The 16,878-nt window shown below is 43.8% G+C and overlaps 1 protein-coding gene across 1 annotated transcript in view; it reads left to right on the plus strand.

Annotated features, from left to right (window-relative positions):
- Positions 1 to 2,998: 2,998 nt before the first annotated feature.
- Positions 2,999 to 16,878, plus strand: part of STYK1 (serine/threonine/tyrosine kinase 1) — a 29,393-nt gene continuing 15,513 nt past the window's right edge. Inside the window, exon 1 of the mRNA XM_084618600.1 lies at positions 2,999 to 3,070. Within this exon, the coding sequence (XP_084474726.1) occupies positions 3,058 to 3,070 (13 nt within the window). The 5' untranslated portion in view covers positions 2,999 to 3,057. The remainder of the gene's footprint in view (positions 3,071 to 16,878) is intronic.

A 16,878-nucleotide genomic window follows, 5' to 3' on the forward strand; every position in this document is an offset into this window, starting at 1 on the left:
TTGCTTTTTTAGCACCCTGGCCCCACCCTTTCTCCTAACAACAACAATAATAATAAGCAGTACTCCCCTGTTTTTGACAGAGGCATTTCTTGCTACTTTTTGCAGCACTCAGCAACTCCCAATTTGTACAGAGATGAAAAATGGATGTCCCTTATACTAAGGGACTGTTAGCAACCCTATGTATTAATGGTGTGTCTGGGTACAAACTAAGTTTGGCACCAACTATATTCCTGACTGGCTAAAACTTGTTTAAAAGTTGTAGTATACGAGCATCCTTAAGACTTCTTTTCAGCTTAGGCTTTAGAATGCCTATCTATATATTACATTAAGAATATGATTCTGTCGTGGAAGTCATGGATTCTGTGACTATCCGGGACTCCGGGACTTCTCCCGGGGCAGTGTGGAGCAGCTGTTAGTCCCAAGGCTGCTGGAGCAGTGGCTCAAGGGCTGAAGCAGCGACTGGGATTGGGTCAGCCCCACTGTGGCTGAAGCAGTAGCTGTCAGCCCCTGCCTCAGGAGCAGTGGTGGGTCTGGAGCAGCAGCCAGCAGTCAGCCCTAGGGACGCAGGAACAATGACCCTCAAGCCACCAGAGCAGCTGGGGCCACCGGAGCAGTGGTTGTCAGGTAACTGGAAGAGTGGCCAGTGGTCAGCCCTGGGGTCACCCGAACAGCAGCCCGTGGTCAGCCCTGAGGCCGCTGGAACAGCAGCTGGTTGCCAGCCCTGGGGCCACAAAAGCAGTGGTCCCTGAGGCCACTGGAACAACTGGCCGGTGGGCTGACGCCCAGAGCAGTTGGCCCGGGGCCCCAAAGCAGCAGTGGGGCTGGAGCAGCTGCCGACAGCACTCTGAGTTAATCCCCACCCCATCCCCCCTAGGGTATTTTTAGTAAAAGTCAGGGACAGGTCACGGGCTTCCATGAATTTTTGTTTGTTGCCTGTGACCTGTCCCTGACTTTTAATAAAAATACCTGTGACAGAATCTTAACCTTAGCTATGAGGTTCAAACATTATTTATAAAAAATAATACAGAAAACTTCCATGCTTTTACAAATATATTGAGGGCCTGATTTGGACACACTTTCCTTGCAGATTACCTTCATTTCTGAGTAGTCCCACTGAATACTGGGCAGTATCAGGTCCTAAAATATAAAACCCCAAACAACTTATTTTTATGAAGGCAATGTCTTGTTGGCACTTTGGAAAGGATTGAATAAGCCCAGGCAGGTTTTGATATTAGCAAAACTATATCTGCAATAGTGGCTTGATGATAAAATAATTAAGGGTGAGACCACTCCAGTCTTAGATTGCATGATTTATTGTCTATTGTATTAGGAATTGTATTGTATTAGCCATTAGGAACTGGGCTATCAAAACTGGCACTCTTGTTGGCAGTCTGATCAGAGAGGCCCAGGACTGAAATGACCACAGTGACTGAATTATCATCCTACCTCCATAAGCATATTGGTAGGGATGGTGTATGTCTGTGTAGTTTGCACTGTCACTGCTTGTGCTGTTGCTGTTCTGAGATCAAAATACAACTTGAGTTAGCAGGGCTGTCAATCCACTACCTTTCACCAGAGCTAAAAATATCTACTTAAACAAAAGTATTTAAACAATGTTGTGTTTTCTTTATGATGTGGAGAGAGAGAGAGAGAGGTTTTCTCCTAGCAGAAATGTTTGTTTTTCACAAGAGAAAATCTGAAAGTGACTGATTCCTGTCCCTTGAACCAAACAGGAAGAGGGGCAGGAGAGTGGAACAGGGAGGGAGCCATGTCCTGAGACCTGAACTCTGAACTCTGCAAATATCTCCTTCAACCAGTCTGACTGGAATAGCACAGGAAGTAGATTTAAAAGGGGAAATCAATAACAACAGAAGCAGCTGCTCAAAAGCAGGCTTCGAATATGAACCCCTTATCTCTCCCACCATTCTGCCTAGAGTCAGGAGGTGGGAGAAATGAGACTGGAAGAAGGGAAGCAGGTTGTCCATTAATAGAAACAGGAAACTTGAACATGTTCCCTAGGTTCTCCATGAGGAATGTAACCATAGGTGTCACCTCACAGACCTTGCACCCTGATTAAATAGAGAACAGACCCTTATGATTCATCTGCTCTTTCTACCATCTTTCAATAGGGAACAGGGTGTACAATGGAGTTCCTACTGTTTTCACAGAAGAGACACCCCTCAGATTCAACTCATCTTCCCTTGCACCAATGTTAATAAGAAATAGTGCCTGGTACTGATTTGCACTGATGATGTTATATCAATATTGGTAACTGGGGCAAATCTTCAATGCAGGTAAGGCCTCACTGGTTCCCAGTGGGCAAGAGTCATCACAAAAAAACACTTTCACTGACACTAATTTGCCCTTACTGCCAGTCTCATTAGAAAGACCAAGCAATGATGGACCAGAGAACCAACAACTCTCTTTCCTACTTCTGACAGGCAGGCTGTACTGTGAAGAGCTAAGGCACAATGGCCGAGGGAGGTTCAGGGAACACCACGACCATCTCTGCTGTTTCTCTTCTGTGGCCAAATGAACTACCTCATTCTCCAGCGTTGTCAAACCATCATCTTTTACCACCGCTAAAATCTACCCAAAAGAAAATCATAAGCACAACACCAAGTGTTAGTAGGGAAAAGGTTTATTCTGCTCCAGGTGGTTGATTGTGATCATATCAGGATGCATCTCTCTCCAAAGCCACCTGCAGCATGTCATTGCCTGGGAAACGGACTCTGTGTCTCAACAGCAGGTGATATGTAATTTCCTGTTGTAATATAACCACCACCCACTTTTATTAAATAGCTGAGCAAATAATCCTGTACCCATTCGCATAACTTGATAGCAGTAACATGAAACTCGAATGGAAGGTTTTACAGTGGCAGCTGAGCTGACTTCTGGAACTGGAATAGCAGTGTGTGCTGCAGATCAGGATTGAGGTGCACTGACTGAGCTGGGTGTGCGACACAGGACTTGAATAGCAGGCGGAGCTGCTAGTCAGGAATCAGATATGAGATGCATGGGCAGAGCTTTGTGAAGAACTGAAATAGCTGTATTGAGATGAAGAGTTGTGGTAGGTCAGGGTTGCGGGGCATTGACAGAGCTGTGTGTGAGCCCAGGACTGCAATAGCAGAGGGGCTACAGGGTAGGACTGAGGTGAAGTGACAGGTTTACATGTGAAGAAAGCTTGCACTGGCCTCTGTCTATGTGGCCAGCCTACCCAATGCTATCAGTCTTTGTCTCCCTCTCTGAGTCACTAATTCACCCACAAAGGGAGAAAAAAAAGTAGAATAAATATTTGGAAAAATCCCTGCATATTGTCCCTCAGGATCTGTTCTGCTTGAGAAAGATTCCCTGGTGTCTGGAGCCTTTAGCTTTTGGGATTTTTTTTTTTTTTACAGGTTCTTTATTCTGTGCACCAATTCTTTCTGAAAAATATGACAGAAGTGTGTTACTTTGGGTGTTTTCTTGTTCCCCAGTTTCTCTTTTTCATTCTTTCTCTGTGCCTCTGTTGATTTGTGTTTGTGTCTGCCTTTCTTTCTCTTTCTTGATCACTATGTTCTGAGGTCCCCGCTCCAGGACTCTCTCTGGCCTTTGCTGTCAAAGCTGCAGGGGGTATTTGTATGTGGAAGAGCCAGGCAGACCCGTTTTACCAGTGTGGGTGTACCAGTCAGCCAGAGTGTTAGAAATACAATCACATGATCTCCCTGGGGAGACAGCTGAGAAGACTTTGAGGAGCAAAGAAGGGATGTTGGCCAGGTCCAGGGTACAAAAATCACCAGGAAGGAACTAGTCCTGGTGGGAAACACGCAACATAGCCGTCAGCACTGTTGTGAGATACCTAGGAAAGAAGCAACAGATTGGAGCTTCAGGAAAAGGCTACAGTGTCAGTAGAAGGGGGTTAACTCAGGTAGGCAAGAGAAAACACTGCTGAAAGATAATAGATGATGTATATTTAAATCTTTGAAAGAAATTTTACTTGTGTGTCACCTACTCTATGATGTGGCTCTTTAGCTATTCAGCTGTTTGTGCTGAGAATACCTGTCTTTGTAAATGCCAATAGTAACGGTGATGTTGGGGCAGTGGGGCTGGGAGAGAGGGAGGGAAGAAAGGAGCTGTGCAGGGGACATTCATCTCAGTTCTGTCTAAGTGAAATGACTTCTAGGGGACTTTTTGGGTGAAGAGGAAGATTTTTGCACAAAATTAAGGTCTGTCCATCAGAAACAAGGGAGTTGAGAACTCTAATGTAGAGAAATGCTGTACACATTGTATATAAGTTCTGTGTTACGTATGTGTGATACATACCTATGGATCTGATTCTGATCTAATTTACATGAGCTTTACATCGTATATGTCTGGTTCAGGGTGGAAAGCATGTCCATTTTATGATGAGCTGGACTGAATCCTCAGAACTCGCCCTTCAGTGCAGCTTGAGGAGCTGCGTAATAGAATGGAAGCAACTTGCAATGATAGGTGAGGGATGAAGAGGACAATACTTCTTGTTCCATGGACTATGGACTTGTCTACATTTAAAATGCTGCAGCGGTGCGGCTGCACCGATGTAGTTGCGCCGTTGTAGTGCTTCGGTGAAGACTCTACTTATGCCTACAGGAGGGCTTCTCCTGTCAGAGTAGGTAATCCACCTCCCCGAGAGGCAGTAGCTATGTTGATGGGAAAAGCCCTCCCATCAACTTAGTGCTGTCTACACCTGGAGTTAGGTTGGTATAGCCGCGTCTCTCAGTGGTGTGGATTTTATACCATCATAAGTTGCTAGTGTAGATCAAGCCTGAGTGTACCAGAGGGACATTACCAGGTTTTCAGGATATCTCTGGGAAGTCCCAGGATCCAGACAGGGCAGTTGAAATGATAGCTGGGGTATTCTGAAGGAACAGGAGGAATCAGCAGACAAGGGGCCCTGTACACCAGGTATGTAGCTTTTGATTAAATATGTTCTGATGGAGGCCAGTTTGGCAGGCTTAAGGGCTGGGGGAAGAGTTATTATGAATGTTTCCTTTAGTGGAAAATAAGTTTTCCTAGTCATTAATTTCAGTCTGTTGCCCCTTTTTATCTGAATAGTTAGCCAGTATGTGGGGCCTTGCTGGGTTGTTTCTGTCAGCAACCATTTTGGATGCTACACGTCAGATGTATTTTTTGGTGCAATCCTGTTTATTTACAAAGTGTGTACACAAAGTCATGTTTTTCTGAACACTACAGAAACAAACAGCCGGCAGTTTCCTTCCTCAGAGTTTCCAAGCCTGCATGTCCAGCGTGTTCTGTGCCCAAGGAGCTCTGTCTCTCTGCTCCCTTTCAAGGCTATGCTCATGACTGCTTCTCTGGTTTTGTGGGCTTCCTAACTCTCAGACACTCAGATTCTTGCCAAAAAATCCTTTAGTACCTGTGTTTGCAACCAGCCCCAACAGAAACCCTCTTAGGCTCTGTCCACACTAGAGAGCTTACAGCAGCCCAGCTGTACTGATGCAACTACGCTGCTGTAAGATCTCTTGTGTAGCTGCTCTATGCTGAGGGGAGAGAGCTCTCTTGTCGACATAATTACACCACCCCCAACAAGTGGCGGTAGCTATGTTTGCGGGAGAAGCTCTCCCACCAACATAGCACTGTACATACTGGTGCTTATGTCTGTGTAACTTTTGTCCTCAGGAGGGTATTTTTCTCACACTGCTGAGCAACATAAGTTATACCAACATAAGTGGTGGTGTAGATATGGCCTAACTCCCCTTGAGTTGACTGTTGCTCTGGCCTTTCCATGTGGCGCAGTCCCTTGGATGGTGGCTTCTATTGTTGTCATTGCATAAAAGGTGCTGAATGGTTCCTTCCATTTAGCCTGAGGAAAAAGTTCTTAGCACACCCATCAGCTTTAACCAGGTCTGTGTGACTGTCTAATAATTAAAGACCATCTGGATGGCATAACAAGTCCTTAGTATTTGAAAATTGTTCATAAAGTAAATGATCAAACCTGGCTGTGAAATTTAGGGGTCATGCATAATTCCTTGTATCATCACAGAACCTCCATCAGCTTCTTCATTCACAGACTTTTTTCTCCAGCATCAGCTGTACAAATGTCTCTGGTGCAAGCCCAGCAGCATTTCCCCTCTTTCTCTCGAAAACGTCTATTTTTTCTTTTTCTTGGACCCTCAACACAGAGTTTTTCTGAGGTCTCTGTTCACCTACAAAATATAACCTTTAAAACATCTATTTACACTGACCTCCACAACTCCTCTTCCCTTCCAAACAATTGTTTTGCTCCTATTTTCACAATAAGCTACCACCACCAATTCATTTATTATGAGGAGTATTAGGTACGAATTCTAATTTTATATTCTTACCATCAATTTCAATGAGAAAGTGCTTTGTAAGAATCATAGAATCATAGAAGATTAGGGTTGGAAGAGACCTCATGAGCTCAAAGCAGAACCAACCCCAACTAAATCATCCCAGCCATGCCTTTGTCAAGCCGGGTGTTAAAAACCTCTAAGGATGGAGATTCCACCACTTCCCTAGGTAACCCATTCCAGTGCTTCACCACCCTCCGAGGAAAAAGTTTTCCTAATTCCAATCTAAACGTCCCCCCACTGCAACTTGAGACCATTGCTCCTTTCCTCATTGCTCCCCAGAAGGCACTGAAATTTGAAACTGAACTGAAGTGTCACTTTTCTTACTTGCATTCTGAGGGAAGAATGGGCTGTTGCTCTGGCAATTAACTATCATTTCTTACTTTTTAATACACTGTCTACTACTGGGCTATGGTTGTCCCAAAGGGCAAGTGGATGGGATTCACGGTAGTGGAATGGATAAGAAACCTCAGGTCTAGGAATATGAAAAACGGGGAAGACCTATTTGTGGATATGCACAGACACATGAATAGAGACTCAGACCAAATGTTTCGGGTTGAAGAGAAGAAAACAAGAGCCACCTCTGACAAACAGGACAGGCCCAAGCAGGAGGGCAAGGAACTGAAGCAAGACTACTTCTGAAAGGAGATGGAAATGAGAATGGAGGACAGACAGCTCCAAAGTGAAGTTTTCATTGTGTACAAAGAGGTTCAAGAAGAGATGTCAGAACAGCTGACCCAACAATTTACCAGCAACTGCACTAGTTGCCAGTGCAACACTTAATCACAGAGCAATATTATAAATGGGGACTGCCCCTTATTCTCCAGCTCCCTCACATCTGTACCTAGGGTATTACATCTCTTCATATAACAGAGACATGGTAGTCTGGAATCCCAGACTTGGTCTACATCACCAACTTATGTCAGCATAGCTATGTCATTCAGGAGTATGGTAAATACCCACCCCTAAGCGATGTAGTTATCCCAACTAAAATCCTGGCTTCTCCCATCAACATTGCTACCTCCCTTCTGGGAGGTGGAGTACCTACGCTGATGGGAAAAGCTCAGTGAGACACATTGTATGAACTGTAAAATATTATCTCTGTTACCTATGCTTGTGTAAATTTGCTATACGGGTTTGATATTGAATGCTTGTTTGCATTTAATAAAATAGATTATTGAAAAAAACCCTTCACTTGTTGGTTTTTATCTATCACTGTTCTCAGATATTGCCGAAATATCCTTTGCTGCCTTGCTGCATCCGACTCAAGAGCCTCAGAGCTACTTTTCATAAGTGTCAGCAGTCATCTTAAATATTCATGATAAATAGGCCCAATGGCCTGTGATGGGATGTTAGATGGGGTGGGATCTGAGTTACTACAGAGAATTCTTTCCTGGGTATCTGGCTGGTGAATCTTGCCCATATGCTCAGGGTTCAGCTGATTGCCATATTTGGGGTTGGGAAGGAATTTTCCTCCAGAACAGATTGGAAGAGGCCCTGGAGGTTTTTCGCCTTCCTCTGTAGCATGGGGCACGAGTCACTTGCTGGAAGATTCTCTGCTCCTTGAAGTCTTTAAACCATGATTTGAGGACTCCAATAAGCTCAGACATAGGTGAGAGGTTTATCGCAGGAGTCGGTGGGTGAGATTCTGTGGCCTGCATTGTGCAGGAGGTCAGACTAGATGATCATAATGGTCCCTTCTCACCTTAATATTTATGTATCTATGTATCTATCTATCTTTTTTACTGAGCAAGGAACAGGAGATATGAATTCATTCTAGTCTCTGCTTTTGAGGAAAGGGCTAGTAAGTAGCACTGGTACCCAGAGAATCAGGGAGTTTCCATGGAATTAAGAGTGGTTTTAAGAGCAATCACTCTCTGTTACATATTTGTAAATCTCTATATAGATTCACATTTGTATGTCTACACATACTGTCTAGAATAATATTGTAGTTCAAGAAATACCCCTGTATTGTTATTAGAGAGAATTTGTCTTTTATTTAATTTGTCTTTTGAAACATTTGAGAACATGGTGCTGGTGCAAGGTGGCAACCCTGGAGACTGAAGTGCTGTCTTTATTCACAGAAGAGGTATGGAATAGGCAGTGGCAATGCAAGGTTCCTCATTGTGCCTCCACTAATGTGCCTTAACCCTGACCTTGGAGGGACCATTTTTAAGACAGAAGGTAGGTTAGTTTTAAGAGCGTGTTTCATGTTTGGTCTCTGCTGAGACAGTCAGCAGGAGGCCGATTAGTATTTGAGATGTGAACACCTGAAATAAGAGGAACTGGACTGAGATCTACCAATGCATTTCATACAAACCACCCAAAAACTATCCGATGGTAACAACTTTCAGTCAATACTGAACTGACCTGAGCTGGGTTCACTTTGCCTACCAAAAAGTGCGAGTGTCTATAGCCTGGTAGCAAATGTGCTAAGCCAGCCAGTCCCCCCAGGGATTCATTTGCTTAAACTCTTTTTAAACACCATGTAAGTTGAACACTTCATACCTCTGGATACAGTTTCATGATTGTTACACAATTAATTAGCAAAGAGTGTATTTAGAACGGAACTGGGAATTGGGAAATGTTAAATTCCATGTAACCCTTCTTTGTTCCCAAGGCTCTAAAAGGGGGATAATAATACTTATCTACCACACAGGGGGCTTTGTGATCAATCAGTTAATATTCGTGCTATGCTTCAAAGCTGGGATCCTAGCACACAAGAATTGCTATACTGCAGATCAGAAGAGTGGCCCATGTAAAGTGCCAAGTCATTAGAATCAATTTGTGCTTTATATTGAAAATAACACTGAAAAATATTTCAGAAGATTATTATAATTTTGTTTTAAATGGAATGGCGTTCTGGATTTTGTCCCCATTTGGTTCAGCTTTGCTGGAGGGGCTGTTATGTGAATGGGCTTGTCTAAACTAGCCTTTGACTGAAAAAAATTCTTTCCATCGCTAACAGCAGTGCAGTTCCACCAAAAGGAGTAACAGTGAGAGTGCCAGTGCAAATAAGGTGCTGGTCGCTGCCATCTATTTTATCACCAGCTTGCGTAGACCTGCCCTGATCATGGATAGACACCTTCCTGTATTAATGCTCCCGCCACAGCGGTTGCTGATAGAGTGCACCCGTATAAACAACATTGGGATTTTTTTCAGAGAAAGGGATGATGTAGATACAGCCTTTGTGTCCAGATGTTTGTGTGAATTTGTTTGGTTCTGAGCACCTTTGTGACCACACAAGCACATCTGTGTGTAGATACAAGTCTGTGTGCACACACGTCTCTGGGTGTGCATATGTGTATAAGTGTGAATGTGCATTTTTTTGTGTGGATCTGCATGTGTGTCTGAATCGGGGACCACATGCATGTATTTATTTGTGTGAGTGCTTGTGTGTAACTGGGAATCCAAGTGCCTAAGATTGTACCTATTACTGACTGTGTCCATGTATTTGTCCATGACAGTGTGCGTGTATTATACCTGAGGTGGGTTTACTTAGTTTGCTTGCTTACAAGGTAGGGCTGAAAGGTTTGGGTTGATCTTATTGACTTTTCAGTAACAGTCGTCCTTCTGGTTGACTCTGGTTTCAATGATTTGCTCACTTCGGAGCCACTCCCTAAAAACAGATGAATCTGCTGTTGCACTGAGCAGGAACAGAATTAAAAAATGAAATACAGTGCCAGCTGGGAATTCCCAAACTGCTGCTTGTAGACTCATAGACTTGAGGCCAGAAGGGACCATCATGATCATCCAGCACATTGCAGGCCCTAGCTTTATCCCACTTTGTTTCTTCCCATCTTTTTTCCTATGCACATGTCAAACACCCATCTGTAATGGTATCCCAAAGTCAACTCTGTTGAGTGTTTTCTGAACCACCAAAGGCTATAAACCTTATTTGTGTCTGTAAGGACACAGTGCAACACTAACAATTGTGTTGAAATGCAGCAGCCTTGCACAGTCAGCTCTAAATCATGCAAGAACTTGCAGGATCAAGGCCCTAGCAGCTGTGTAATGATCTGCATGAAATGTCTTAGTGGGTTCCCAGGGCCAGGCTTCTGGGCACGAGTTTTGTGAACAATGTCCCACTGGTCCAATACAAGTACCTTGAATGAATTTACTCACCTTTCTGTCAGCTGCTACCATTCACCACAGTAACTCTCTCAAACAATTTAGATATAATGGGCCAGATCTTTAGCTGGTGTAATTCAGTGCAACTCCATTGGAACTATGCCAATTTGCACCAGTTGAGACTCTGGCCTCATGTGTGAGTGACTAGATCTAGCTGCAAAGGGAGGGGGTGGGCACACATTTTTGTCTCATTTGACTAAAATTGCATCAGTGGCAGGGCTGTGATCAAGGTTTTCATGAATACTATCCCACAGCTGTGTTGTGGCCTACTCCAAGAGCACTGATCAAATTACTGGTCTCCATTTTCTAATTCACTACAGTCATTTTCTCTCTCTCCCTCCCTCCTTGTATCTTCAATCTGAAAGAAAGAAAGAAAGAAAGAAAGAAAGAAAGAAAGAAAGAAAGAAAGAAAGAAAGAAAGAAAGAAAGAAAGAAAGAAAGAAATGTAGGATGACAACGGGAACCCTTCCAATGCACATATGCATTCTCCCAGGAGTATGCAGGATTGCATGGTCATGAGTTTCCCCTGAATATTGGTGCAAACAAATGCTTGCACAAATATTTGCAGTAAGCAAATAAGAATGGATGTGATGTGAATATGGTCAAATTGAACTTAAATTAGAATTGAACAGAATAGGGTTGTCATGTTGGCCTAAAACCTAAGCATTTCTCATGACTATGCTAAAGAAGTGTCAAGAAAAATTCCCCAGGAAGCTTTGCACAGTCAGGTTAAGAGAGACAATAAAGAGTTATTAGCAAGCAGATTTTATATTGCTTATAGAACAGAAAATATATCTTAAGGTATAGCCTATTTTTTTCCTGCTGTTTACATTTTTTATACTTTATGATTAGCTGTGCTTTGCAAAAAAAACACCTTTGTGTTTAACTCTGATTATAACTGAAACACAAGAAAGGCGTATATGGAAAACATAGCATGTCTCACAGGTGCATAGGGAATATTAGTTATAAAGGTGACATTAATCTTTAATTGGTTAAAACTCTTGTTTTAAACCCACACTAAACTCTGCAGTTAAAAGGTTACACTGTTGTGATACTTTGTTATGCTGGAAATTTAGAGCAAATGTAATATATAAGCCATTGGCAACAAAATTGACCTTTGTCAATGATTAAATGATACCAATCATGTCACTTGCCACAAATTGTAATGTGGGATAAATATCCTGTCTATAAAAGTCCATTGAAACTGCTGTAATGCATACCAGTGTGGGTAGGCAGGCCTGATATTTCAGAATTGGTAAATTAACCTTGTGCTGTTTGATCTTAGCTGTCTAGTCTTTGATTAGTATCAGAGGGGTAGCCGTGTTAGTCTCTATTCACAAAAACAACGAGGAGTCCAGTGGAACCTTACAGGCTGAATTGGCCTTGTCATCACTCTTTCTCCATTTGTAAGGTAACTCCCTTCTCTTCATATGCCACTATATTTATGCCTGTATGTGTAATTTTCACTCCATGCATCTGAAGAAGTGGTTTTTACCCACAAAAGCTTATGCCCAAAAAAATCTGTTAGTCTTTAAGGTGCCACCAGACTCCTCATTGTTTTTGTAGTCTTTGATTAGTAAACCAAATTTGATCTTGATCAGTTGATGTCTCAATCAATAAATAATTAAAAGGACCCATTATTTACAATAGAAACATTTTTCACCCCACTCTATATGTAGGAATTACAGCTATGTTATCTTGCAAGGCTCATAACATCCTATGCCAAATGACACATATACCTGTATGTTTTATAGTTTTACCAATAAGCTGACACATACCTGGAAATGTTTACTAATATTGGCATTGGAGCTGATGCAAGTTTGTCACTGAGTAAGCATTACTGACATGGTAAATAGTCACCTGCCTGTATTTCACAAATATATATACTATCACCCTGTTACTGGAGTTCAGGTGAGACAATTTAAAGACAGATAGAATGTGAAATAAGTATAGTAGAAAAAAACAGAGTTGCACAGTAGAAAATGCCGCTGTTGCACAGGTGATATTTCGAAGTTATAGGTATGCTGTCATATGTTATCTGATGGTTCACATATTTGTAAATGGATCTTTGAAAAGTGATGAACAGAATTATTGGTATGAAACTGTACCCCTGCATATTGTACAGAATTGCAGCTGTTATGGCCACACCTAGATACTACACAGCATTATGGACCAGACTCACCAGTACCTTCTGGCTGCTTTACGCATCTCAAGTAATGCAAAACTGATGTAAATCCATATTAATTGGATGGTTAAAGAAGGTTTACAGCTGCTTTGCAATGCCAGAGTAGCACAAAGCAACTGGTGTGTATTGGTGAATCTAGTCCTATGTATGCAAGGGTGCACAAATGGTAGTTATAGAGATTTCCATAGATAAAGGGTCACTATACATAATTACAGGTGTAAAGGTGCATATTTGCATGTTGCACGAAATGTCAGGTGTAATGAACGTTAGAGAGAATTACAGGTGTAATGAATCATATGTATGACGTTTCCTTACAGATCTGATTATGTCTGTAATATGGAATCAGTATTGGAGACCTTAGTGAGAAAGCTGCTATTTCTTAGTATATGTTCATGATGCAATAACATAGTGAAAGCACTCGGTCAGGAATGCCAGGTAGAATGGTGTGATGTGGTGTCTTATGCACATGTGCCTGATGTTTTACAGGCCTGGAGATAAAAGACTGAGTTATTCTTGCATCTGAAATGTGATTTACACAGATAATTTAAAATATAAGTAAACTAATGTCTTTCAACTTATGCCTTCCTGAGGAATGAGAGGTACCTGACTCTCCCGCATGGTACTGCAGAACAAACCTAGCCTCTGCTCCTGTACTGAGATGCCATCACCAGAAATTGATTCTGACTATGCCATATTAGACCATTAACACCTAAGTGCCTATAGTTCCCCAAGTCTCTGATTCACTTCCTCTCACTAATCTGAGGCTGGATTAGAACCAGTGACAAAGAGGGTGAAGAGCATAGCTTCTCACCCACTTTCCCAGCAACCATCTTGTCCTGCCACTGTATTTATAGTAATGCTTCATATCTGTGCAGTGGAAATTCCAGAGATGAAGGACATGCTCACACCCAGCTGATCATGGCAGGGAACGTAAGGAGACTCAGACGCATGCTACTGGAATGCAACAACAGTGACAAGTTATGTGGTAAGATTCCAGGCAACTGTCTCCTTGCCTTTTACTTTTGTGTGTCCAGGTCTCATAAGCTGAGCAGCAGGACCTGCTCAGTCAACTGTGAGCCACCCTCACCTCCAGAGAGTGATTTGATTGGGCCTCCCCTGCAGTAAATCCCAATGCATGACCTCTTCTTCACACCTGCCCCCATCTGTTTTGCCTTTTCAGCTGAGTGTATTGGCTTTTTCACTCAGGGTGGAGAACAAAGAATATGTTTCCAGCACTGGTGTATATGGCTGGGTGGAAAGGATAGGGGAATGATGGATGAAGATTTCCTGTTAAACAGGAGAAGCGATGTAACACCCTGATCAAAGTTCAGACGGAGGTATACTAATTCCACCTGGGGGGGGGGTCAAATTATTATCATCACAGAGCTCTGAGTCAGCCCAAATCAGTGTTGCACTCACACCAGTAGCACTAGAGCAGGGGTGGCCAACCTGTGGCTCCGGAGCCACATGTGGCTCTTCAGAAGTTAACACGCGGCTCCTTGGACAGGCACCACCTCCGGGGCTGGAGCTACAGGCGCCAACTTTCCAGTGGGCCAGGGGTGCTCATGGCTCAGCCCCTGGCTCTGCCACAGGCCCTGCCCCCACTCCACCCCTTCCCGCCCCCTCCCCTGAGCCTGCCTTGACCTTGCTCCTCCCCCATCCCCAAGAGCCTCCTGCACACCACGAAACAGCTGATCGGGAGGTGCGGGGAAAGAGGGGGAGGCGCTGATTGGCGGGGCTGCCGATGGGTGGGAGGTGCTGGGAGTGGGGGATGGGGGAGCTGATGGGGGGCTGCTGACATATTACTGTGGCTCTTTGGCAATGTATATTGTTAAATTCTGGCTCCTTTTCAGACTCAGGTTGGCCACCCCTGCACTAGAGTATAAGAAATAAACAACACAAAAGCATTCTCACTGGGATGCCCTGCATCTGCAGGCTTGGCAGCCTTAACTGTTCTGGCAGATCACCAAGGGAAACCCAGATGCTGCAAGAAATGCTGTTTGTGACTCATTAGGAGAATCTCTTCTTTCTGAATCACTACTGAAATCAATGCCCCTGCAGGAGGTTAGGGGAAATCATATTTTGGTTGAGGTATATAGATGAGGTCTTGACCACATATGGTCTTTAAAGATCGCATGGTATTTTTCAAGGGACCGATAGTGGTAGGTGCCAAGCCCCACCAGCCCCTATTAATTTCATGGGCAGTTGAAGGTACTTATCACTTTATATGAGAATCATAGAATCATAGAATATCAGGGTTGGAAGGGACCTCAGGAGGTCATCTAGTCCAACCCCCTGCTCAAAGCAGGACCAATCCCCAACTAAATCATCCCAGCCATGGCTTTGTCAAGCCTAACCTTAAAAACTTCTAAGGAAGGAGATTCTACCACCTCCCTAGGTAATGCATTCCAGTGTTTCACCACCCTCCTAGTGAAATTTTTTTTCCTGATATCCAACCTAAACCTCCCCCACTGCAACTTGAGACCATTACTCCTCGTTCTGTCATCTGCTACCACTGAGAACAGTCTAGATCCATCCTCTTTGGAACCCCCTTTCAGGTAGTTGAAAGCAGCTATCAAATCCCCCCTCATTCTTCTCTTCTGCAGACTAAACAATCCCAGTTCCCTCAGCCTCTCCTCATAAGTCATGTGTTCTAGTCCCCTAACCATTTTTGTTGCCCTCTGCTGGACTCTTTCCAATTTTTCCACATCCTTCTTGTAGTGTGTGGACCAAAACTGGACACATGAGGCTCCAGATGAGGCCTCACCAATGTCGAATAGAGGGGAACGATCACGTCCTTCAATCTGCTGGCAATGCCCCTACTTATACATCCCAAAATGCCATTGGCCTTCTTGGCAACAAGGGCACACTGTTGACTCATATCCAGCTTCTCGTCCACTGTAACCCCTAGGTCCTTTTCTGCAGAACTGCTGCCTAGCCATTCGGTCCCTAGTCTGTAGCAGTGCATTGGATTCTTCCGTCCTAAGTGCAGGACTCTGCACTTGTCCTTGTTGAACCTCATCAGATTCCTTTTGGCCCAATCCTCCAATTTGTCTAGGTCCCTCTGTATCCTATCCCTGCCCTCCAGTGTATCTACCTCTCCTTCCAGTTTAGTGTCATCTGCAAACTTGCTGAGGGTGCAATCCACACCATCCTCCAGATCATTTATGAAGATATTGAACAAAACCAGTCCGAGGACCGACCCTTGGGGCACTCCACTTGATACCGGCTGCCAACTAGACATGGAGCCATTGATCACTATCCGTTGAGCCCGACAATCTCTCCAACTTTCTATCCACCTTATAATCCATTCATCCAGCCCATAGTTCTTTAACTTGCTGGCAAGAATACTGTGGGAGACCATGTCAAAAGCTTTGCTAAAGTTAAGGAACAACACGTCCACCGCTTTCCCCTCATCCGCAGAGCCAGTTATCTTGGCATAGAAGGCAATTAGATTAGTCAGGCATGACTTGCCCTTGGTGAATCCATGCTGACTGTTCCTGATCACTTTCCTCTCCTCTAAGTGCTTCAGAATTGATTCCTTGAGGACCTGCTCCATGATTTTTCCAGGGACTGAGGTGAGGCTGACTGGCCTGTAATTCCCAGGATCCTCCTTCTTTCCTTTTTTAAAGATTGGCACTACATTAGCCTTTTTCCAGTCATCCGGGACTTCCCCTGATCGCCATGAGTTTTCAAAGAGAATGGCCAATGGCTCTGCAATCAAATCCGCTAACTCCTTTAGCACTCTCGTATGCAGCACATCTGGCCCCATGGACTCGTGCTCGTCCAGCTTTTCTAAATAGTCCCGAACCACCTCTTTCTCCACAGAGGGCTGGCCACTTCCTCCCCATGCTGTGCTGCCCAGTGCAGTAGTCTGGGAGCTGACCTTGTTGGTGAAGACAGAGGCAAAAAAAGCATTGAGTACATTAGCTTTTTCCACATCCTCTGTCACTAGGTTGCCTCCCTCATTCAGTAAGGGGCCCACACTTTCCTTGACTTTCTTCTTGTTGCTAACATACCTGCAGAAACCCTTCTTGTTCCTCTTAACATCTCTTGCTAGTTACACCTCCAGGTGTGATTTGGCCTCACTGATTTCACTCCTGCATGCCTGAGCAATATTTTTATACTCTTTCCTGGTCATTTGTCCAATCTTCCACTTCTTGTAAGCTGCTTTTTTGTGTTTAAGATCAGCAAGGATTTCACTGTTAAGCCAAG

Source organism: Lepidochelys olivacea (assembly GCF_965140295.1).
Source record: "Lepidochelys olivacea isolate rLepOli2 genome assembly, chromosome: 1".
Lineage (NCBI taxonomy): Eukaryota > Metazoa > Chordata > Testudines > Cheloniidae > Lepidochelys > Lepidochelys olivacea.